At 54.6% G+C, this 24,338-nt stretch overlaps 1 protein-coding gene across 1 annotated transcript in view; it reads left to right on the top strand.

Annotated features, from left to right (window-relative positions):
* Window positions 1-3,911: 3,911 nt before the first annotated feature.
* Window positions 3,912-24,338, top strand: part of LOC141747434 (syntaxin-binding protein 4-like) — a 50,080-nt gene continuing 29,653 nt past the window's right edge. The window contains exons 1-4 of the mRNA XM_074597644.1: window positions 3,912-4,021; window positions 15,829-15,902; window positions 22,690-22,785; window positions 23,593-23,662. Of these exons, the coding sequence (XP_074453745.1) occupies window positions 15,836-15,902; window positions 22,690-22,785; window positions 23,593-23,662 (233 nt within the window). The 5' untranslated portion in view covers window positions 3,912-4,021; window positions 15,829-15,835. The remainder of the gene's footprint in view (window positions 4,022-15,828; window positions 15,903-22,689; window positions 22,786-23,592; window positions 23,663-24,338) is intronic.

Genomic DNA, 24,338 nt, shown 5'->3' with positions numbered 1-24,338 from the left:
TGCTCCAAAATCAGCAGCCAGCCCGGGTGCTCCGGCCCCATCCCGCAGCCCCTGCCAGCCCCCGTAGCTTTAAACGGGTCTTGTGGGATGCGGTGGCTCGAAGGACCAAGTTCAGGGCTTCATCAAGCTGCGAGGAAATAAATAAAATAAAACAAGTGCATTGCTCCCGAGTAGAGCCAAAGGCTGGGAAAGTTCCCGTCCTGGCAGGGAAGTGGCTTTTTTTTTCTGCTGCACTTGCTGGTATGAGCCCAAGTGCCGTCAAGGGAGTTAAATATTGAACAAACACCAAGCAAAGGCTGGCGCTAGCAGCCAAGCAAAACAAAGGCTGAGCGAGGCCGGTGCTCTGACTCATTCGGCATCAAAATGCAGCACGGAATAAATTAAGTTGCAGCTCTTCCTCATCCTCCCGGCGTGGTACAGAGCAGAGGAGCCGCCTGGTCCCCAGCAGCGCAGCCGGGCACGCTGGTGCAGTGGCTTTGGGGTGCCACTGCCACCCGTGCCAGGCTGGGGGCACCAAGAGGTGGCACACAGAGAGGGCATCGCAGAGGGATGGCGGGTATTGGCACCAAACTGCGGGGAAGGGGATGGACAGAGGGGGACGGCCCCTCCTCGGCGGGTCCCTATCTGTGTCCCCAGCCACGGCTTTCAGAAAGGCACTGAGCAGCGTATGATGGGGCTGGTGGCTTCAGGATTTTAAGATTGCGATGTGCTCGCTGCACCCAGGGCGGTGGCAGCTGCTCCTGGGCCTTATTCTCCTGTCTCACAAAGGGGTGGAGAGGTGAGGGGGGTCCCAGCTCCCTAGGGGGGACACCCAGGTGTCCCTTCTGTCTCCTGTGTGGCACGATGCTGCAGCCTCGGACACTGGTGCAGGAGTACTGGTCTCATGGGGGCTCGGAGGTGAGCCATGAGCCCCCGGAGCCCCAAACCACTGCAGAGGTCCCGATGCCAAAGGGGATCCCGCTGCCACAGGGGACCTTCACCTGCAGCTGAGGTCCTGGCCGGGATGTCCCAAGGCAGGGTCAGCCCCAGCGCAGGCTCCCAGGAACCCATTGAGAGGGAGAACAAGGTCAAGGCTCCACAGGAGGCTTTGGCCAGTGATGTAAAAGTTGGGAATTTCCGGGGTGTAATGTTTGCATCTGTATAAATATGCAGATGGAGCGCACCCACGGGCAGCTGCCTCTGATGGGCGAGGGAGATAATGCTCCGCTTCCGCCAGCACGGAAACTTTCCGAGGAAAGGGCAAGGCAGCGCGTCCCTCCCCGGCATGTCTCCGTGATTCACCCCCCGAGCCCGGCTCAGGGGACACTGTGACCCCCCGGGGGTGGGGGCATCCATGGGGCATCCCTGCAGGCTCCGGGCAGCTGCAAGGAGGGAGACGGAAATGATGCTCCAGGGCACCGGCCACCCCGGCAGAGCTGCACCGCTGGCACCAGGGCGGGATCGGGGTGGCCTCGCCATCCCCACGCCCCTGGGCACTGTCCTGCCCCGGAGCGGGATGACACCGCCTTTGACAATCCCAACTGGTGAGACTGGGAGAGGCCGGCCCAGCCCCGAGCCGGCCGCGGCACCCCGGCACCCCTGCGCCCGCCGCTCCCCGCGGTTTCGGCAAACCCTGCTGCCCGTCCTCTCCCGGCAGCAGAAACCGGTCGTGGGGCTCCCGCCCGGCACCGCCCAGGTTGCGACAGCCCTGGGAGCGGGCAGCTCTCCCCGCACCGGCGCGGGGTGCCGGCACCCCTCAGCAGGAGGCTTTGCCGGGCTGGGGAAGGTCCTGCACCCCAAACGCACCCTGGGGTGCCCCTATGACAAGGGTCCTGGCCAGGGGTGTGCTGCAGAGGGCTGGCTGGTGGTGTAAAGCAGAGCTGCACCCCTAAAGGGGCTTAGGGATGATGCCCCAGCAGTGGCAGCTGTCCTGGGTGGATGGCTGTGCCTGCTCAGGGGACCTGTCACCGGGCTGGGAGGTGGCAGCTGACAAGGATCTTGGCACCAGCCTGGGCAGTCACTGGGAGAGGACGCTGAGCGGGATCAGCCTTAACTCACCCCCTTCTCCCAGCCAGCTTCGTTACCACCCGGCGAGCAGTGCCTGCGGGCTGTCACCCCGGGCATGGGCGCATCCTCCTAGGCGGCTGTCGGGTGCCGCGGGGCCCCGCGCCCGCCCGTCCCGCCTCTGCCTGCCACCTTCGTCCCTCCTCTTCGTCACACTGTGGGCAGCATGGGCTGGGGCGGCTGCATTGACCCCCAAGGACTGAGGTGTCCCAATTTGTCTCCCCATGGGTGCTCGTGCCCTGGCTGGAGATGCCACCGGCTACCACCGAGTCCCCAGGGACCTGCCGTGCCCTGCGGGACACCTCGGCCAGACAGATGGATTGTCACCATCCCAACCTTTTTGGTGTTTCCTCCAGTTAGTCCCCATGTGCTGCAGCGTTACGTGGAGCAGGGGGAGCGGTGGGCACAGGACCTGGCCCCTGGGGGGCCTGGTGGCTTTCCCGGGCCATGGGGGACAGGGACAGAAGGATGCGTTTCATCATCCTTAGGACTCATCTAATCCCCGTCCACCCAAAGCTGATCCCTTGGGCCTGTGCCTGATGGGGACAGGGAGACATAAAATACATATTGTGCAGCAGGTGGATACTCATTTGTGTCTTTTCCATCACCCTGAATCAGGGACGGATTGAATCAGCCCGTCCTGCTGTCTGTCCGTCCCACCCACAGCTGGATACAGGGAAGCGCCATGGGACCAGCCGTGGCCTCACCGCTTCGGGATAGTTTACATGGATGAGCCCCCCCTGCTTCAAACAGTTTCCCTCTGCCTGCTGGTGATCACTCCCAGGGTTTTCCTGATAGTCCAAGGGACCGTTCAGAACCTGGAGTATGACCAGATGACCTTAAAGAGAGGGGAGAAAAAGCATGCAAGTATTATGCCCCAAATTATATAGATAAATAGAAATGCTGCGGCCCCTAGGCAGCGGCTGGGGAGGAGGGGAGCAGGCTTGGGGCAGGTCAGCAATGACCACAATTGGCTTTAAATAATTCATTGGGGCAGGTTAACCATCGATTATAACCTTCATTAACGATTCTAACCATCATTAACAGCCACTGCAAGAGCAAGGCGAGCGGGGACCTCACTGGTAGGGGGGGTGGAGGGGTTATACGGCTGAAATAAACTCTCATTTTATTGAACCGGGGGCTGTGGTGGGCAGGGAGAGCAGGACGCGTGCCCTGCTGATGGCCGCACACCGGCGATGGGACGCCTTGGCGGGTGCCACGGAGGTGCTCCCTGTGCCGTGTCCTGAGTGGCTCTGACCCCAAGGGGGGACTCGGACCTGCGGGCTGGGATTAGCCATACCCCAGCATCCTCCGTGCCCAGCCGGCGCCACAGAACTGGAGACATCAGCGGGGTTTAGCTGGGGGAAGCTGGGAGAGGGGCGATCACATGCTCGCCCGCCTGGGATTAGATGTGGCCGGCTGCTGCAGGAGCTGTGCCGGGGAGTCCTGCTGGCCACTGGCACCCTGAGCCCATGGCTCTGGGCAGCAGGAGCCAGCGGCGGTGGCCCTAAGGGCTCAATGGGGACGGGTGGCCCCAGATGATGTCCTACCTCCAGCCCCTTGGCCGGCACCTGGAGCGCTTTGATGGGCTTTCTCTCATTTACTGGTAAGCAGGGCAGGATTCTGCCACCCCGGGAACAGGGCACGGCTCGGCCTCTCAGACCCCGTCTTCGGGAACGGCGTTAGGGAGGATGCGTTCAGTCACCCCGCGGCTTTTTTTGGTGGCCCCTCTCTGGAGGGCAGGGACTCGCGGGGGTCCCACAGCACCTGCGCTTCCCCGGGAGGGGCAGCACACAGGTGAGGCCGGTATCAGCCTGGTGTGGGGAAGGGGATTTATTCTGCAGGCAGCAGCTGCGGAAGCACCTACAGCCTCTGCAAGCACTCTGTGGGTGTTCTTGCTGTTGTTCCAGCTCTGGCTCTCCCATCCGGCAAGCCAGCCTTCCCAAAGTGATCGTATCCACCCCGTGCTGGGGTGCAGGTGGGTGTGGAGTTGGGACCCCCGTGTGTGTGCGGGGAAGGCGGCGGGCACGGCGGAGGGGACAGGAGGTGAAGGTGGCGCTGGGTGGCTGCAGATGTCTATGTAGGGCAGGGAGAGACGGCGGCAGCGCGGCGGTGGCTGGGGCCAGGGTTCAGAGTATGCGGCTTTAGCCGATTAACTGGGGGTCAGTGGGCCGTATCCAGAGCCGGGGGGGGACCCGGCAGGCTATCAGGGCCACCCTGAGGTTTGGCAGAGGTTTGCTTGGGCTGGCTGAGCCTGGGCAACCCCCCTGGGGACCGAGAGCCCGGAGCAGCCTGCGGTCACTGGGGACCATGGACACTGCTGGGGCGTGATCCCTCTCCTGCTGAAGTAGGTCATTGGAGTGAGGGCTGGGGGGGCTGCGGGGTGGCAGCACCCCATGGGGGTGCGGGCAGGCTGGCGGGGGTGGGGGGAGGCAGCACCCCAGGGCGACAGCTACCTTTCGCTTGTGAGACTGGTTTGGGGCACTGCGCCGATGCTTCCATGCTGCTTTTTGGGTGCAGAAAAGGCAGAATCTGTCGCCGGTCAGAAGGAGGTAGTGCAGGACAGGCTGGACCTGGCCGGGTGGATTTTGGGGAGCGCTGCCAGGCTGGTGCCACCAATGGATGCTGATGTTATGGGGCCGTGGTGTGTGTATGGGGGGCAGGGGAAGTCGAGGCAGCCCCATACACCTGCCCGGCAGCATCAGCAGCTTCACTGGTGTACTCCCCCGCGCATCCCTGTCTCCACGGAGCTGCTAAGCCCCGCTTCCCTGCATTTGCAAGACGAAAATGCTCAAAACTCATTTTCTACGGCAAAAATCTGTTCATATGTCCGGGTTTAGGGTCAAAACCTCCCCTAGCTTATCCTGCTTTGTGCGGAAGGAGAGGTCCAGCCAAGGGGTGGGTGGCTTTGTGCCGGGGGACCGGCCCCCGCATGCGATGGGCACCAGATGTGCCGGCCGACGTTGGGCTGTCTGGGGGCTCCACCGAAACGCAGCGGAGGGCAGCGAGCAGATGGCAGGGAGATAACACCTCCCTGGTGCTCCGATAAGTCTGGCCCCGCTCTGCCGCTGATTAAAAGATTAATTTTCGAGTTTGAAATAGGAGTTTAATAAATAAACATGAAATGCCAGCGGGGCCTTGCCCGGCATCATCGGGGCACTAGGTGGTGGTTGACGGGATGCGTGGCTTGTCCCTCGGCACCGGTTTCTCCCAGCAGCGATGCCAGCGTGGCCTCGGTGGGGCTCTTCCCCCCCCTCCTCTTTGCATTATCGTTATCGCTGCCGTGATTACGGCTTGTGCTGGGCTCTGGGTTTGAGCACGGGGATGTTTGCAGCTCGAGGATGGGCCAAAGCTCTTCCCCAGCCTCCACTGTGCTCCCGGCTCAGTGGCACACGGTGAAATCTTTCCCAAAAATAGGTTGGTTTTCCGCCTTTCTGCAGGCAGCCATTTTCCCCCCTCCTTTCTCCCCCACCTTCTTTCTTATGGATTCACTTGGGTGAGTTTCCTGCCGTCATTCTCACATTTTTCCCCAATTAGTGTGGGGAGGACAGAGCGGTGGCCCTGCCGGCAGAGGAGAGTCCGCAGCCCCCACCAGCGACTGTCCCCCGTTAATAAGTTCATAACCAGCCCAATCCCAGGGCCCAGGGGATTTAGAAAGGCAGGGAGGTTTTTAATCCCATTAACCCTTTACAGGAGCTGATGACCAAACCAGGGCCCCAAGGGTGCGAGTCCCCAAGCAGAGCAGCAGATTGCCCACCTCGTGGGAGGGTGAGGAGGAGGAGGGATGAAGGCTTCCCTGTGTGCGAGATGCCACCACGCCTCAGTCCTGCTGGGGCGAAAATAGAGAGCTCGTTTGAGCTTTCCCATATGATTGTATTTAAATTGCATTAATCCCCTTCTCAAGTGGGTACATATGAGCTCCAGGCTGGAGCAGATGTTGGGGGACACTTATGTCTGCTGGGTATGGGGCTCTGGCATAAACGCCTTTCCCAAAAACCTCTGGCAGACCAAGCCTGACCCGGCTTCCACCTGAAACAGCCTCTCTTCCTAATTACTGCAGGACAGGCTAATTGAAGAGGCCCTTTTGCCTTTTCCTCAAGCAAAGCCTTTCAGAGCAGCACAGGAAGAGCTGCACATCAATGGAGGGGTCTGTCCCTGGGAAAACACTCGTAACCCCTCTCCAAGCCCTGGGGGTCTCTGAGACTGGCTCTGCCAGGCAGGTGCCCACGTGCTGAGCTGCTTCTCACTGGGCAAGAAGCACCTCCAGAAAACGCTCCACCTCAGCTGGATGACTTGATGCATACTCTTCAGGAGGGCCCAGCTCCCTCCTGGAAACCCCTGACCCCGCCAGGGTGTAGGTGATGGGCAGCAGAGACCTGGCTTTAGACAGCAAAAGTTCATTGGGATGAATCTGTCATGCTGAAGAAATCCACTGGCTGAGAAGGATATTGGGAAATGGGGGTGAAGCTTGAGGAGGGTGATAAAAGGGGTTGAAGACCAGAAAAGCCTGGCCAGCAGTAAGAGATGGCATCTCCCCCTGCCTTTGGTCTTGTTCTGGTGGTGCAGGTTCATGGGGCAGATGCCCCTTGAGAAGGAGCCTTCCTCCCTCAAGGGTGAGGAGATGCATCCAGCCCAGGGTAGAGACATCTTCCTTCAACAGCGGGAGGGAGTAAGCATTGGAAAACTGCCTTGGCTTTAAAAACCCCTCACCTTTGCGTCTTTAGACTAATAAGCAGGCTTTGGTTCAGGCAGGAGCAAGGGGTGACCCACTACCACGAGGAGGGGGGAGGATGAAATGGTTCCCAGGAGCCACCTTCTGACCTCTGCAGCTGGAGAAGACCCGTGCTTGGCTTCAGGGAGTGAAGCTGGGCTGGCGAGGGAGTTGTTAGGATGGGGTAGGGGTGCTACAGCCTCTGGCTTTCCTCGGAGGAAGGACACTCCTAGCCTGGAGGACTGAGCAAGGAAGGGACACTGTGGAGCTGAGACGTGTGACAATGAGCAGGGCTGCCCATCTGTCTTGGGGAGGAGAGGATGGGTATGCAGCCGCACAGGCGGTGGTGGGAAGCAGAAGCTGGCCCTGCGCAACCCCTCTGGTCCCCTGGGATGCCCCCCTTGGCCCCAGAGGAAGGACATGATGGAGCACTGGGGTCTGCATGGCCATCGGGAGGAGGAAGGTGCCTGTAGGCCACAGAGACGTCAATGTGTGGCAGCTGGGGCTTGTAGGGATGGGTTTTCTCCATGAGTGGTATCACTGGGAAGAGGCAGGACTCCGGGCTTGGCTTCATCTGCTACCACCCCTGTGCCTGCAGGCAGGTGGCCGGGGAGCTGCTCATGCCCAGGGATGGGGCAGAGGGCACCATGGCGGGTACATGGAGCTGCTGGTCCCTGGGTGCTCCCCACAGTACCCGCCTGTCTTCTCGCCAGTGACTTCTGCAGCGTGGTTTTGTCTCCTCTTCTGTTTAGACTTGTCTGTGAACGTCCCTGATCTCATGAGATCATCTGAAGCGACTCCATGGGTAGTATTTATGAAAATGATGTAGGCTACACCACAACTGTGGATGGTGTGCAGGTGCTTCCCAGCTCCACGGTAGCTGATCTATTTTGTCTGATTTATTATCAGCACTTTGTATCTGATCCTGAAAGCGACACAACTGTATTTTTTGTTTTCTAATCAGATGTAAATGCCTCTTCAGCCTACGCTAATTTGGTTGTGTCATGAAACAAATGTTGGGTCGCTATTAAGCAAGTGCCCGGGCAGCCCTCTGCTCCCGGCGTCGGTGGGATGCGGGCAGAGACCACAACACTGCCCTGCTGAGGCTGCATCCTCCAAACTTCTTACAGTCGCTTTCTGGAGCCAAGATCCCTCAGACAGAGCTCACTGCTGCTGAAGGATGTCTTTCCACCTCTAATTCCCACCCACGCAAATCTGCTTGGACCCTGTTCCTCCGCTAAGCCCCGCACAGAGGCTCCCTGTGGGCTGGTGATGCTGCTGCAGGCACATCCCCGGCTCTGGCATCCTTGTGCTGCTGCTTTGCCAAGCTCAGGATCCTGCCTGGAGCTGCTGCCTGTGTGGGGTGGTTTGATGCTGGTGGAATCACTTGATTCGGTCGGGGATGCAGGACCTGGCCAGGCTGGGCATCCCCATGGGGTCTTGGCTGTGTCTGCACCAAGGGCAGCCAAGCCCAGCTGCCCCAGCTGTGGGGCTGGTGTGGGGCAAAGCCCCCCTGGCTCGCTGGCAGGGCTGAGACCACCATGTCCTTGTACCTGGCCCTTTCCCTTGACTTTCGCATTTTGCTCTATGTTTCTGCCAGGGATGCACCTCGTTGCTTCTCTTCCCATGCTCACCACTGAGACTGCCCCTGTGGTTGGGTCTTCTCTTTTTCATCATAGAATTGCCTAGGTTGGAAGGGACCTTTCAGGTCATCTAGTCCAAACATCATAAATCTCAGAATTCCCTATCCTGCAGTCAGCACCGACCCCAGTGAGTGCCTGCCTGCCAGGAGCCAGCCCTGGCTTGTGGGGACAACCAACGTGTGACTCCCCCAGTGGCAAGTGTGATTCGGTGGCTGCCGTTGACCTACTTTGATGCTCACATTGGTGTTTCCCAAGAAGCAGGGAAGGAAGGAGGCAGAAGACAGACCAAGGAAGAAACATAGAAGAGCCTTTTAACCACAGACAGGCTAAAGGATGCTTGCCCAGAAGGTCCTTTGACCAACACATAGAGGAGAGGTGGATAAAACATAGAGAATTCCATCTGCTCATGATTTTCTCTTGGATAGAAAAGAAACTCTCATTAATTTTTTTTGCATCCTTACCAAAACCATTACTTTTATATCTCTGATCCTAATGGTGCTTTCAAAAGCAAGAAAGCTGAAATCTCCTGCCCTGGGTAGCGAAGGGAGGAACCCTGGAGGCAGCTCTCCCCACAGACAGCATGTTGCTTGGCTGGAGGCAGGGAGGATCATGTAATTAGGAAATTGAAAATGTGCTGCTGGGAAAACTCAGGGGGGAGAGAAGCAGGAGAGAGCATCCTCCACATGGAGTCTGAATACCTTCATGAAGGTCTAACTTCAGGAAGTTAGAAGACTGACACCCTGAAAGTCCTGGAGCTGATCACTTCTAAGCCTGGAAGTCCAGAGGTGCCGTGTGTCCAGGGACAAACAGCCCTGCTCTGGCACAGCGATATATGCGGGTCCTGTTCAGTTGGGGATGTGGTGGAGTGGTCTTCTTGGCTGTCCCACCAGCAGATAGACATCTCCTTTAATTTCTTTAGTGCTAGTTTCAGACAAGGTGGCTTGTCCACCTGACAAAGGAGCTCCATGGGCTGTGACTTGGGCTGCACAAGCCATCCAGATCTCTTTGCCACTAGTCAGTGCTGAAGGCCAAGCTGCATGAAAAGATTTGTTCCTGGGTTTCAGCCTCAATGTTGGAGCTGGAATAATTGAGGAGACCGATGGCTCTATTTCTTTGCTTTCATGGCCTTAACATGACCTGGAGATGACTCCACCTGAGCAGGCAGGCTGCAAAGAACTGTTTGGCTGGGGAGAGCAGTTGTTGAACCCCGCAGTTTCAACTGAAAGTGTGTTTCGCAAGAGATGAGCCTTGAGCAATGTCTTCCCAAGCAATTTGGCATTTTCTGCTGGACATCTCTCTGTCCCCGTGTTGACCATGTGGAGCCAACGCTCCCAATGACATTAAAGCTGTGAGCTCCACCTATTGCGGGCGAGCTGTTCCCAGCACTGTTTGCTTGTAGTCTGCGTAGGAATGGCAAAAGGAGACTTGAATGATGAGGAAAAAAATAGCTTTGCTGTTGGTTGTGCTTGTTGCACGCATCCTCTTCCCCTCTCTTCTCTCTCAAACCCAGACAAATATATTACCAACATTTTCTCCACCTACTTCCTCTTGGCAGTGGCCAAAGTTTGATGGCTTGGAGAAGGTGCGATGCCCTGGAGGAGGAGTCAGGATGGTGTGTAGGGCACAGCCAGCCCCAGTAACAGCCTGCTTTGCCTCCTCGCTCCTCGGCAGCGAGCAGCAGCTCAGCCGGCAGCGGTGGGATGGGGGAAGAGCAGGGCTGCAGCAGATGCAGTCACCAGTACGTAACCCACTCCCTTTCTGTCCCTCTCAGCACTCCCAGTTTCTCTCTCCCCCACTTTCCCCTTCATGATCTCTTAGAAAAATTATTGGAAACGCACCTTCGTGCTACATTTTGCTGTCAGCATGTTTTCTTCTGCCTTATGGTCCTGCTCTAAGGCTTATTTTGATTCCACTCATAGCTTTGCCCACCCCTGATACATTTTCACTCAACTTTTTATGTTAAAAATATTTTTTTTTCAAGCAAAAATAACTTTTTGCATAGCAAAAAAATCAGTTTCAAAAAACCTCATTTTTCCAGTAGTCAACTATAGCATGGACATGCAAGTTACACGCATTTTTATACGCTGTCCAGCCCCTTCGTGTCAGTTTGTACTTAATTTGTGCTCCTTCCATTCACCCATTTATTTAAAAGTGTAAAGTCTTGTTGGTGATTCCCTGGGGTAAGAAGCCTGAGCTTTCCAGCTGGATTTGCTCTGAGTTGCTCAGCAAGGTACCAGCTTGGTAAAGAGCTTGAGTGTATGGCGTATCCCCTTTGCCAGTGGGATATTTGCCTTCAGCACAGGTTATAGGCAGCAGGACTGGGACCCTTGGGCTGGTTACGTGGAGCTTGTAAATCCTTCCTGGATGCGAGCCGGAGTTTCAAAAACTTCTGAAGTTATTTTGCTGAAACTTTTTCTAAATAAGACAGATGTTAATGGGCATCAGCATCTGATGCTTTTGCCAGGGTCAGTCTGTTCTGGAGGATGGAGTCGAGGATCTGAGGGTTTGGAGATAAACTGAGCCCTGCTCCTCTTCCCTGAGGGCCTCTTTGGCTTGATTTTCATTTACTTCACCACCTCGCAGACAATTGTGTGGTTTATTGCAACATCCCACCCAGCTGGTCTGAAGCATCGGCACATGGGAAGGGTGAGCGTGGCTCTGGGTGCAGCTGACAGCAGTTGGTGGGACCATGGTTGGGCAGCTGAAGGATTTGGTTTCGAAGGTCCTGAGCACCCAAGCCCCCCAAAAACCACATATCTGCTTAATATTGAGTGTGGAAATCTCTGCATCCCCAGCAGCGTGGGTAGCAGGGCAAGGGGGGGATTCTGCCCCTCTGCTCCACCCTGGGGAGACCCCCCTGCAGTGCTGCCTCCAGCTCTGGGGCACCAACAGCAGAAGGACACGGAGCTGTTGGAGCGGGGCCAGAGGAGGCCCCGGAGATGTTGGGAGGGCTGGAGCCCCTCTGCTGTGAGGACAGGCTGAGAGAGCTGGGGGGGTTCAGCCTGGAGAACAGAAGGCTCCAGGGAGACCTTGAAGCCCCTTCCAGTCCCTAAAGGGGCTCCAGGAAAGCTAGGGAGGGCAGCCATGGGACGAGGGGGAATGGTTTTACACTGCAAGAGGGGAGACTGAGATGAGATATATGGAAGAAATCCTTGTCTGTGAGGGTGGTGAGCCCCTGTCCCAGGTTGCCCAGAGAAGCTGTGGCTGCCCCATCCCTGGAGGTGTTCAAGGGCAGGTTGGAGGGGGCTTGGAGCAACCTGGTGTGGTGGGAGGTGTCCCTGCCCAGGGCAGGGGGTTGGCACTGGATGATCTTTAAGGTCCCTTCCAACCCAAACATTCTATGGTTCTATGAATTTTTTCCCCAAGATGCAGAAACCAGGGTGGATGAATTACTGAGTTGCTGGGCAGGGAAATTCTCCCACTTGCCTGCATGCTTTGGGTCGGGCTGGCCCAGCTCCAGCGGTCTCCTTGAAGCTGGTCAGAGAGGTCACCTTTTCCTGTTGACATTGCCTCCTGTGCTTGTGCTATCCCTTTCCTTCAGTGGCGCTGATTTATTCCAGCCAAGGCTCTGGGCCATGACTCAAAGGGGTAATTCTGTGAATTCATTTATTAGCAGAGTCTCAAAGGACCTCAGAAGGTTGTACATTGTATTTTGGTGGTGGGATGGAAATTCTCTCTTACTGTGGCTGGGATGCTTATTAGAGGACTTGGAGTATGATCGTTAGTGTAACCGGCAGGAGGCTGGTGGGTGAGGGCTGCCAGGGCATCCATTTACAGGTGAGCTGCCGAAAAAAGCCACCTCGAGGTGGGCACGGTGCCGATGTGTTCCTGCCCCTCAAGGAGCTGTGCCCTGGCATGGACCAGCTCTCCATCGCCAGAGAACAGGCATGGATGGAGGGTCACTGCAACCCAGGGGAGTTGAATCTGTGTGTCTACTCTGCCACAAAACTCCCTGGCTGGCCTTGACCATGTCACTTAGTCCAGAGCTGGAGATCACTGGGCGTTTGGACCCTCCTGCCTTAATGGAGGGTGATGCTTGGCTCTCCATGCCCTGGACATCGTCTGTGGGATGGCAGGGAAAGAGCATCTCCCCGCCATTGGGTCGCTGCAAGGATGAGTAGCTTTGGGAGGCACTCGGTGCAGAGGAGGCTGCAGCTGCCCATCAGGTTGGGAAATGGCCCCATGTACAGCCCCTCGTGCTTGGCCCCATTTGGACGTGGACAAGGTGCTGGGCATGCCTTGCTTTGGTGGGGCGTGTGTAATGCGCCACTGGGTGCATATATGTTTGTTGTGTAGTTGGCATCACTTATCCAAATTTTGATCTTGCAGCTAGGTGAATTCATTTTTAGGAGAGTTTTGGCTACCTAAAGGTCTAGTTTGCTTGGGTTTTTACGATCTCATTTGGACGCCCCCAAATGGAAGTCGCTTTAAAAAAAGCAATTAAAATGCAGGAAAACTTTTCGTATCGTCATTATTTTAAAGCCCCTCGGACTTGCCCAGCAAGGCTTCACGCGGCCGTTTGGGAAGCTGTTGCTAATAAAACTAGTTGTTTGCACATGGGAAAAGTGATATCCAACAGCACCAGGTTCAAGCAAATATTTGGCAGAGTTTGTGGTCCCAAGCGAACGTGTCTGCGTCTGCCCCCCTCCCCCCCCCCCCCCCCGCTGAGCTGGACTGATGTACACTGACGTTCAGCTAACGAGGTTTGGTACCACTAACGGGCTCTGGCCAGGGGAGATGCTGCAGGAACAGCACGAGAAAGACGCTGTTGATGGAGTCAAGGCCAAGGGCTTACCTGTAACCTCAGCTGTCCCCCGGAGCTGGTAGGGATGCAGGATCTGTGTCCTCCCACTGCCTGCAGCTCCAGGGAAACGTGTTTCCTGGGATTTTCTCTTCATTTCACTCTGTGTTCCCCAATATTGCAGCCCTGCTCCTGCTAAGCCCCGAGGTGGCTTGTTCCAGCTCCTTCCCTGCTCACTGGCCAACACCTCGGATAATCTCGTTTCATCCCTCCATCCCCACATCCCGCAAAACGGGGGTTGCGCTGCTTCTTCAGGTGGGTGATAGGCAGCAGGATGGGGGTGGAAGATGCTGTTTAATTCATACTTCTGACCTCCCAACAGACAGTGGAACAGCTGAACTTGCTTTGTGTTAAGAAGGAAGTGCTGTGGGCTGGAAAAGATGCTAAAAGAAAAAAGGGAAAAAAAATAAAAAAAGAAGAGAAAAATCAAACAAACAAAAAAAGCCCCTAAGCCCGTAAGTGCTACAGTCTGGTATTATTTCCAAAGCTTTGCTACAGATTTCAAGCCTTTAGGGACGGTGAGTACACGTCTCGCGCTGACTGCTGCCCTCCAACCCTGGAGGGGCTGCTCCCAAAGGCGCACAATAGGATGCATCCAAATAATTACCTCGTTGTGTTAATGATGAGCGCGACAGCCATGCTGGGGGGGCTGGCGGAGCTCCTGCCCGGCTCCTTCGGGAAGGCGCTTGCGATGGGCTGTGTTGGCTTTGGCTTGCGTAAGCTTTAATCTAAAGTTGGAGATGTTTTTAGCTGATCTGTGTTAATGTTGGGTGGAATTAACATGCATACGGGGAGACCACGTGACCCCCTCCGACCTCCCCCTTTTTTTTTCTTTTTTTTTTTTTTTTTTTTTTTTTTTTTTTCCCCCTTCTTCATCATTTTAACGGATTCCTGCCAAATCGGAGCGGCAGGCGCCCGGCAGGTCTGGGCTGCCACCACCAGCAAGATGCCTGCCGTCTCTATCCTTTACAAGGGAGCCATCATCATCAGCAGGTAACCCCTGGGGCAGGAATTGGGGAGGGGGCACGGGGCAGCCCTGGGGGTCCCAGTGGCCACCTCCATCTAGAGAGCCAATGGTGATCTGCTGTGGCTTCTCCAGGACGAGGGCTCAGAGGCCGGGATGCCTCAGATGCAGCAGAAAGAGCCGGAGGGCATCATAACTAGCGCCTGTTGTTGGGTTTCTTGCGTCTCCGGCGTTTGCAAAGCTTGTTTCTGCTCCACCATTCGTGCGTCTGATAGGGGATAAAAGTTGATCGTATCAAGAAGGCATCTGCTTTACCAAAACCTCTGTCCTTATGTCGTGTTTCAGCCCGGTTTGAGCTATTTCTGTTTACTGGTGGTGGAGTTGCCTCGGCAATTTACTCAAAATACTCTGAAAATCCTGGCTGGTAAATTGAACCAGTCTGGGCCCAGGGCTGCTCTGGCTTCCTGGGACGCCTTCAAGTTCTGTTTTCTGACAGCCAGGGGTGGCCAGTTGTTTGTCCTGCCACTTGAATACGTGAAACATTGCAAGAATATCAAGGGGGAGTATTTTTAATGAGGAGAAAAAGCTTCCAGTCTGAATCTTGTAGGTGGGTGTTACTGGCTTTGCAGAACAGCTTGGTATTTTGGGAGGTATTTTGGATGCCTGAAAAGAGAAGTCCCCAACATTTATTCCTGTCCTGCTTCCCGCTGGACTCGGAGGAGCCCATCGTGTCCCGTGGTGTTGTCCCTCTTCGGCTGCGTCCAGATTTGGGATCCGATATTGATTCAAAAACTCCTTTTCTCTTGTGACATAAATCCTGGGAAGCGGAGTGTTTTGGGAGCGCCCCCCCACCCCTGGTTTCCCACCTGGCTCTGTGTTTCTCAGATCAAGGTCCACCCGTCCTCATCCCACACCGTGCTCACGGGGGTGACCACCACGGGCCACCCAAGGAGGAGAGGCACCAGCTTTGGTCCCCAGCTAGGGCAGAGTGGAGCTTGGCGCTTTCAGTTTCATGTATCTGGGACACCCACCATGCCAGAGGGTGTTTAGGGGGAAAATGTGGGGCGGGAGTTACTTGGCACGGGGGAAACTCGGGTGTATGATGCTCTTCCACCCTCTTTGGCTTGAGATGGGAAGCTCCCACCCTTGACCTGGCGAGGCCAGGACTTGAAGGTGGCTCGGAAGGTCTTGCCTCCCCCTTTTCCAGACCCCCTGCCAGAGGGATGGAGAGCGCCTGCGTTACAAAACCTTGGGAGCAGATCGCACCCGGCTGTCTTCATTTCAGGCTGTCTGTATTTGTGAAACTGGTTTATTCCCGGAACATTGGTCCGAGCTCTGATCTCATTTCCCGGGAGCTGGACAGCTGTCTGGCCCCGTTAATCTCGGGTAATGAATCACAGACAGGTCCATCAGATTTGCTGGGTGGGGAGGATGATGTCCAGCCCTGCACATATTCTCTCATTTATCCATATAAACCGGGGGCGGGCGGGGGGGTGATTTTTTGCCAGGGCGGGTTTCATATGCGGGGCCATGTCCCTCAACCTGCGTGTCTACATCGTTTTGTGGGGTGGTGGGAAGGATGCGCTTGCGTGCATGTTGGTTGGGCACCTATGCATCTCTTTATTTTTAGACCATGAAAGAAAGATGCTTCTCTTCTCTCTCCCAGGACACTCATGGGACCGTATGGGATGGATCGAACTGCGCATTGCTTTGATTTCTACGACTGCGCAAACGGTCTGGGTGAGTACTGAAGGCCCTGCAAGGGACATTGGGGTGGGCTGGGGCAGCTCGAGCATCCCCCCCGTCACCAGCACCTCTGTCGTTATCCGCCTCCCTGTGTGAAGTCTGATATCTCACAGAAACACTGGTTCTTGTGCCTGCCTGTGTTGAGCGTCTGATGGCACCTTTTGCAGCTGGGAAGTTAAAATAAGGTCAAAATCCTGACTAATTCCCTGTGGATGCTAAGCAGCCGCAGTGCTGAGAGCTGTGCGGCAGCGCAGGGCCAGAGCCCCTGCCCCGAGCAGGATGGGGAGGGGTGGAAAAGAGGCTTTTTGGAATTTTCTTAATGAATTAAAGCTAAGAAAAAAAAATTATAATAATAAAAAAGAAATAACATCCCAAGCGCTTCCTGGGAAGCCACCCTGAGGGGTGATGCGGGGCGTTGCAGGTCTCCTGGGGACCGGGCTGTGCGAGTTGTTTTGGGGAACTTTGTCCCACGGGTAAGAGTATGAGCACCCAGCGAGTCAGGCGTCCTGCCACGGTGCTCCCAACATCAAAGCACAGAAGAAAAGGGAAACGAGATGGTCATAGCCATCAGAACGTGAGAAATAGCCACAGGTTCATAAAACTCAGCCCAAAAGGATCCAACAGAGCATCTCATCTGACCTCTGTGTATCCTGCAGCAAAAATACTGGTGCTCTTTCATGGACTTTATAAAAAATTGCAATCCTGCATCAGGATTTCTCAGGGTCCACCACGCAGTCTCCTCCATAATTTTGAATTGTGAGTGCAGCCCATCATCCCGCAGATGGTAAGGGCCAAGGGTGACCATCTGGGGACACCCCTCCTGAGAAATCAAACCCACTAGAGAAACAAGTTCAGGTTTCCTGAGACCTGAAATGAATTCTAGATTCATTTATTGGGTGTTTCCAGCTCTTGGGTAACGGGGCTTTCCGCTGGGGAGGAATGGCTTTGCTGACTCTTCCCCTGGTCTTCTCTTCATGAGGTTCATGGGAGCTCGGAGAAATGTCTTTCCTTGGTGAATATGATATTTTAATCTCCAGAGGTGGATTTGGTTGAGTTGATGGGATTTTAGCTGTTGGGTTAGATTAGCTCGTTAAAGGAGCCGGAAAAGCCTGAGCTCTGGGAGAGGTGCACAGATGTTGCAGCCCACTGCGAGCCACTTTGATGGGTCCCAGAACTCCTCCTTTCCCCTGGCCTGTGGCCAGATTCTGCAGGGTCTTGCGATGTGCTGCAGGAAGGGATAACGGCGTGGATTTCCTAATGCCATCATAAGCTTTCTTCATCCTCCCTCATGAAGCTTGAAACACCAAAGACAAGTGCTCGTCCTTCAGAAATCAGCCCTCTCTGCCGAGGACCAAGTGGCCCTTGCAGGAGCCCTGCGTCTGCCATCGGTGTAACTGCTCAGAATATGTTTTTTAGCGGAAAAAGTGTGTCTCCATGAGTTTCTTATGTTCGGATGCAGGTGTTATTCCAGCAGAGTTTCCCTAGAGCAGCATCAGCCCACTCGGTGCCGGTGTGGCAGGTCAGCGTTTGGCCCCAGGTCTGTTGCTCTGTGGCTTTAGGTGGAAACCAACATGTGAACCTCAGCAGAAGTTCAAAGGGGTTACCTGGCGGCTCCTAAAACCTGAGCTTTGAATTAAAGAATAGCCATCAAAGGGAAGTGCTGATTAAGAAGCATTCACTCCAGTCTTCAAAAAGGGCAAGAAGGAGGAGCCGGGGAACTACAGGCCAGTCAGCTTCACCTCCATCCCTGGAAAGATGATGGAACAGCTCATTCTGGGCGTCATCTCAAGGCATGTGGAGGAAAAGAAAGCTATCTGAAGTACTCAACATGGATTCACCAAGGGGAAATCATGTTTGACTAATCTGATAGCCTTCTATGATGGCACGACTGGATGGATAGATGAGGGGAGGGCGGTAGATGTGGTCTACCTTGACTTAAGCAGGGCATTCGACATGGTCTCCCACAGCATCCTCATAGGGAAACTTAGGAAGAGTGGGCTTGATGAATGGACAGTAAGGTGGATAGATAACTGGTTGAAAGACAGAGCTCAGAGGGTGGTGATTAGGGGCACAGAGTCTAGTTGGAGGTCAGTGATGAGTGGTGTTCCCCAGGGGTCAGTACTGGGTCCAGTCCTCTTCAATGTATTCATCAATGACATGGACAAAGGAACAGAGTGCACCCTCAGCAAGTTTGCTGATGACACAAAGCTGCGGGGGGCTGGTTGACACAGCAGAAGGCTGTGCCACCATACAGAGAGACCTGGACAGGTTGGAGATCTGGGCAAAGAGGAACCTTATGAAATTCAAGAAGAGCAAGTGTAGGGTGCTGCACCTGGGGAGGAATAACCCCCTGCACCAGGACAGGTTGGGGGTGACCTGCTGGAGAGCAGCTCTGTGGAAAGAGGCCTGGGAGTCCTGGGGGACAACAGGATGCCCATGAGCCAGCAATGGGCCCTGGTGGCCAAGAAGGCCAATGGCATCCTGGGGGGCACCAAGAAGAGCGTGGCCAGCAGGTGGAGGGAGGCCATCCTCCCCCTCTACTCTGCCCTGGGGAGGCTGCACCTGGAGTTCTGGGTCCAGTTCCGGGCTCCCCGGTTCAAGAAGGACAGGGAACTGCTGGAGAGGGGACAGCAAAGGGCTACCAAGATGATTAGGGGACTGGAACATCTCTCTTATGAAGAAAGGCTGAGGGATTTGGGTCTCTTCAGTCTGGAAAAAAGACAGCTGAGGGGGGACCTTATCAACACTTATAAATACTGAAAGGGTGTCAGGAGGATGGGGCCAGGCTCTTTTCAGTGGTGCCTGGGGACAGGACAAGAGGTAACGGGCACAAACTTGAGCATAGGAAGTTCCACCTAACCATGAGGAGGAACTTCTTTCCTGTGAGGGTGGCAGAGTCCTGGCACAGGCTGCCCAGAGAAGTGGTGGAGTCTCCGTCTCTGGAGACATTCCAAACCCACCTGGATGCGTTCCTGTGCCACCTGCTCTGGGTGACCCTGCTCTGGCAGGGGGTTGGACTGGACGATCTCCAGAGGTCCCTTCCAACCCTATGGTTCTATGATTTCTCAGAAACACCGAGATCCCATTATCTTGACCTTCATCTTCTTAGGACAGGGCAGGGAGTGATTTACCTCCAATCTGTCCCTTCCTCTAGACAGAAAAAGCTGGCCGGGGCTGCAAGATCAGCAGAGGGATTAAGGGAAATGTAATTGAACATTGCTAGCTTAGGCACACAGCGGGCAACCTCTCTCTGTGCGGACTGCTGTGAGCATGGCACGGCGGCCAGTGGGGTCAGGATACGCCAGAGATGATTAGAGTTGGGCTAAACAACCAGATTAGCCAGGACACCCCTTGACCCATAGTATAGGGAGCCGGGAGCAGGTAAGATTATAGCCTGAGAAGTTGAGAACCACAACATTGGCATTAGTGGGAGTGGGATTAGGTGCACCAGAGAAGCTCGAGGGTTTGGAATAAATTTATAGAATCGCTAAGAATCTAAGGAAAACATCGTCTTGGTCAGTCTAACCTGCATGCCCACCTGGAGCTTCCCCCTAAATGTTTATTCCGCAAAAGAGAAAATACTGGGGGCACGGGCATCAGGTCCAGGATCTTTGCCAGAAAGGAAAGATTAAACAGAGGGATCCAAAATAGGCTAGATTATCTGGCCCTAAGTATGACTTAATAAGCATTATACTGGGACTTTGATGCTGTGATAATTAAAGATCCGTTATTTACCTACACTGGGTCCCAAATATAAATTCGATTGATGTAAGAGTTTATAAAATATGAAGACTCCCAGGAATGCCACCACCACAATCTTTGATGACTTGAGTTCGTTGCAACCAGTCCCGGGCTGTCCCATGGCTTGGTCCGAGCCCTGGCAGGGGCGAACCCTTCCTCCTCCTCCTCCTCTTCCTCCTTGCCTGGGTGGGGGCTCCCCGGTGCATCTCTTGGGGGACCAGGACCAGCATCCCAGTGCCTCCACGGCAAGGTGATGGGTGGGAGGGCAGAGCCTGGCAGCACCCGGCTGGTTTGCCAACAAGGGAGTTAAAAGTCAGGGTGTTTTTCCTCCCTCCCCCGTCAAAGTTTGAGCGTGTCTGGGACCAATACTGTGAGTAATCGCTGATTTTAATAACAAGATCGGATTTTCTCCTGACATTGTTGGGGATAAAGGAGGATTTGTAGATACTTCAGCTATATTAAGCCATTATTACAATTGATTTGCGGACACAAAAGGGAAATGAGTCATTATTGGTTTGATACCTCGGTGGAGGAGCCCGTCACAAACAGGTCCCATCGCACTGCTGGGTGATGCTGCAGCTGCGCCTCTTCTGAGATGCAGATTTGTACGTGATTTGTCTAATGCGTTTTATCATTCCCAATTACATCATGTATCGGCATAAAGAAAGATGCAGGATGGCTCCTTGGGTCAGCACCTTGGCTCAAGCCAGACTTCCAGTGTCCTCCTCGTCCAGGGGAACCAATGGTGCTTTCCTTCTGCAGCCCCCCCCCCACCTCTGCCACACAAGGGGTTTCCCAAACCCACCCCAGGTGTGAGCCTGCTCTCCAGGGTCTCTCTGCCAGCTGGTGGCAAAGCCCACCAGCAGCCACCCCCAGCCCAATCAGGAGCCAAGAAGCTTTCCAGCATCCTCAGTGATGAGCAGATTTTATCTTCTCTCAGGCTTTAGGGCTGCAGCATCTCTTCCCCGCTTTGGTCCGGAGCCGCCTGACCTGTCCCCGTGCCTTGGAGAAGCTCACACCGCTTGGAGATATCTCTTATGTGCAATATTTCTGATTTTATTGAATTTCTTCAAAAATGCAATGGAGAACATCATTGGTGTTTTCCCATGAGTTCCCACTGCCATGGGTTAAGCAGCTCCTCCCAGACACCTGGGGGATGTATGGTTTAGTGCATCGAGCCCAGGGAATAAACTCTGGCACTTGGATAGGGCTGGGGCTTTGTGCTTGGGAGAAGCAGCAATTGGCGCATAGGGGAATGAAGTGAAAAATTGTGATAAATTGGTTTTTCATCACAATTTTCATGTGAGGTGACTTGAGAGACAAGGTCTTCCCCTGCGAGGGTCCTTAGCGCAGAGCTTGGGTTATACAGGGAAGGGAACTAGAGATGGAAATAGAGTCGTTGTCCCAAGTAATCCCAATCCAAGGTCCACTCCTCTTCCCTCCTGCTCGTTTCAGAAAGGGGACTTGTGTTTTGGGGAGGAATCTGCGCTCTGCGGCCCTGGAGGGAGCCATTTCATGCCTCCCAGGATCCCACCAATGCTTGGAGCAGCTCGTCACCCCAGGACAGCAGCCAGAAGACGAAGCTGGCTTCACACTGGCCATGTTCCTCTCTGCGTTGCCGCCTGTCCTCAGCGTGCCCTCCTGTCTGGAGTAGCAAAATGCCGGACCGGCGGCTCTCGGGGGAGATTTGTTAATTAAAGCCAGGCTTTTTAATCCTTCTGTCCACAGCCTGGATATTTGACGAAGGACTTAATGAGCCCTGGACAAATAAGTCTCTTGGGCCTTTTCCTGCCAGCCAGCTTACGCATGCCAGCAGGGACATGTCCCGTGGCTGGAGAGGTGTCCATGCAGCGTGAGAGCCCTTTGCCAAGGCACTGCTATGAGGGGGTTTCAGAGCTGCACCAAAGGTCATCTCTGCACCCTGGGTCCTGCCTCTGGGTTCAAACCTGCAGGCTGCTCCTCCCGGCTTCAAGCACTGATAAAAAGCAGCTGCTCTGCCATGGCTGGCAGCTCCAAAGGCTGCGGTGGAGATGCTGCTGGAGCCTGGCATGGGGGATCTTCTCACCACTACATTGAACCTGGGGCTTGTCCAGATGTTGCATCTCAAAGGGGGTCTCCTGAGGGCAACGCTTATCCCCAGTAATATTTCCTATGACAAGTCTTACCACACACACAAGCACAGTCACCCATCAGTGACTGATTCGACTGCAAGTGATGAACTTGGGTTGGGGAAGGTGATCCCTCCTTGCCTGTGCCTTTCTTGGAAGCTTTATCTCCACTGCTGTTGCTCCGAGTGGGTGCTATCAGATGCCTTAAGCCTTTGACCCCGCCTGCAGTGCTGCCTCCAGCTCTGGGGCACCAACAGCAGAAGGACACGGAGCTGTTGGAGCGGGGCCAGAGGAGGCCCCGGAGATGCTGGGAGGGCTGGAGCCCCTTTGCTGTGAGGACAGGCTGAGAGAGCTGGGGGGGTTCAGCCTGGAGAAGAGAAGGCTCCAGGGAGACCTCGGAGCCCCTTCCAGTCCCTAAAGGGGCTCCAGGAAAGCTGGGGAGGGACTCTGGAGCAGGGAGGGGAGCCATGGGATGAGGGGGAATGGTTTTACACTGCAAGAGGGGAGACTGAGATGAGATCTGAGGAAGAAATTGTTTGCTGTGAGGGTGGTGAGCCCCTGTCCCAGGTTGCCCAGAGAAGCTGTGGCTGCCCCATCCCTGGAGGTGTTCAAGGGCAGGTTGGACGGGGCTTGGAGCAACCTGGTGTGGTGGGAGGTGTCCCTGCCCAGGGCAGGGGGTGGCACTGGGTGGGCTTTAAGGTCCCTTCCAACCTAAACCATTCCATGATTTGTCTTGTGTCTGCAGTCGCATCCTGTTGCTTCTGCTGATGCTTGTGTAGTGCAGGGCATACACGGGGCTTTCCAGAAATGATTTTTAAAAGGGGTTTCAGGTGGTGGTGGTGCACCTGGGAGCTGTGCCAGAGGCTGCATCCCTCCGAGACAGCCCATGGAAACTGTGCTTCTTTGTGTGATGGGCACGTCTCTTCCTCCAGGTATTAAGGTAATCGGTGGCATCAAGGAACTCACCGGAGAAGAATATGGAGTTTATGTCAAGAGGATCCTTCCAGGGGGTGTTGCTTATGCAGATGGTGAGTTAAACATGGTGCTGAGTACCACAAAGTCTGAGACAAGCCAAAAGACTATGTATTTATTTTATATGTTGCCTTATCAGACATTTGAGGTCCTTCCTCCCAGATTTTCCAGCGATGGGGGTATTTTTTTACTGTGGCAATTATTGTAATATCTGACGGCAGCCTTGCCTTGGCTTTCGGCAAACGTACCATTGCTTCATGTCTTTAAGGCAGGATCCATCCCTGCCACACATAGAACTTCACTTTGCTGCCTGTCCTTTCCCACGTGACGATGACTGCCTGTAGCCCCAAAATGACCGGAGATTCTTTTGCAAATTCATCTCTGCTCTAGGCCACTGATTTCATTCTGAGCATCTTCAAACAAGGAGGTATTGGGCAGGGCTCTGCAGAGTTTACCTTTTATAACTTAAGCTAGAAATATGTTCTTTTTTTTTTTTCCCAAATGTTACAACACCATTTTTCCATCTAATGAAAAAAAATAAACCCAGAACAGGTGGAGGTGCCACTTGTGGTTTTCTACCTGCCCTCAAACTGAATTAAGTAAAAGCTTTATTGCATTTTTTGGTGTTTTACTTTCGTAACTTCCAACAGCAGAGGAAGTGCTACGACATTGGCACGGGTTGTTCAGGGAGGTTGCAGAAACTTCATCTCTGGACGTCTTGAAAAACAGGTTGGATGAGCATCTCCGGAACGACCTATGCATATTTCATCCTGTCTCTGGGCAAAGGGAGGAACTGCCCAACCTCTCCCAGTCCCTTCAAGCTGTATTTTCTGCAGTTTCTATCCATTAGTTTTCTTTTCTAGGGCGCCTGCAGCCAGGAGACCAGATCCTGGAGGTCAATGGAGATTCCTTAATTGGGGTTACAAGCGAGAGGTACCATATCCAAACAGAAATTTTGCATTCCTGTTGTTTTTGTATAATTCTGTGAAGCGGTTTAGGCTGCAGGTTGCACAGACGATGCCAGGGCATCGCTTTGTCTGCGCTCTGACGCAGCCAGCGCTGTTCCCCAGACCCAGCTTGGAAATTATCAAACGAAATGTTGCCATATAAAAACAGACCAGTGAGCCCAAGCTGTAGTTGTGAGATAGTCAGACGTTGCCCCAAAATGCTGGTTTTCTTAGCAGCTCCTGGCACTCCCACTCCATCTGCTACAGCTTCCCAGCAAGCCCTGCAGCTCCCAGTGCCTAAACCCAACAGTGCTGCTCCACGCAGGGAATTCCCTCCAGAGCTGCAATCCAGCCCCCCAGCTCCCTGCCAAGAAAATGATTAACTGACACAGAGGAGCACAGCGCTTTTGGGGCACCTCTTTCCCATTAAAAGTGGTGCTAGTCCACTGCTGCCTTGCACTTCTGACATGAAGGTGACCTGAGGGCTGGAGCCCCTCTGCTGTGAGGACAGGTTGAGAGAGCTGGGGGGGTTCAGCCTGGAGAAGAGAAGGCTCCGGGGAGACCTTGGAGCCCCTTCCAGTCCCTAAAGGGGCTCCAGGAAAGCTGGGGAGGGACTCTGGATCAGGGAGGGCAGCCATGGGACGAGGGGGAATGGTTTTACA

Source organism: Larus michahellis, chromosome 8 (genome assembly GCF_964199755.1).
Source record: "Larus michahellis chromosome 8, bLarMic1.1, whole genome shotgun sequence".
NCBI lineage: Eukaryota > Metazoa > Chordata > Aves > Charadriiformes > Laridae > Larus > Larus michahellis.
The sequence above is the reverse complement of the archived record's forward strand: the minus strand, read 5'-3'. Positions and strand labels throughout refer to the sequence as shown.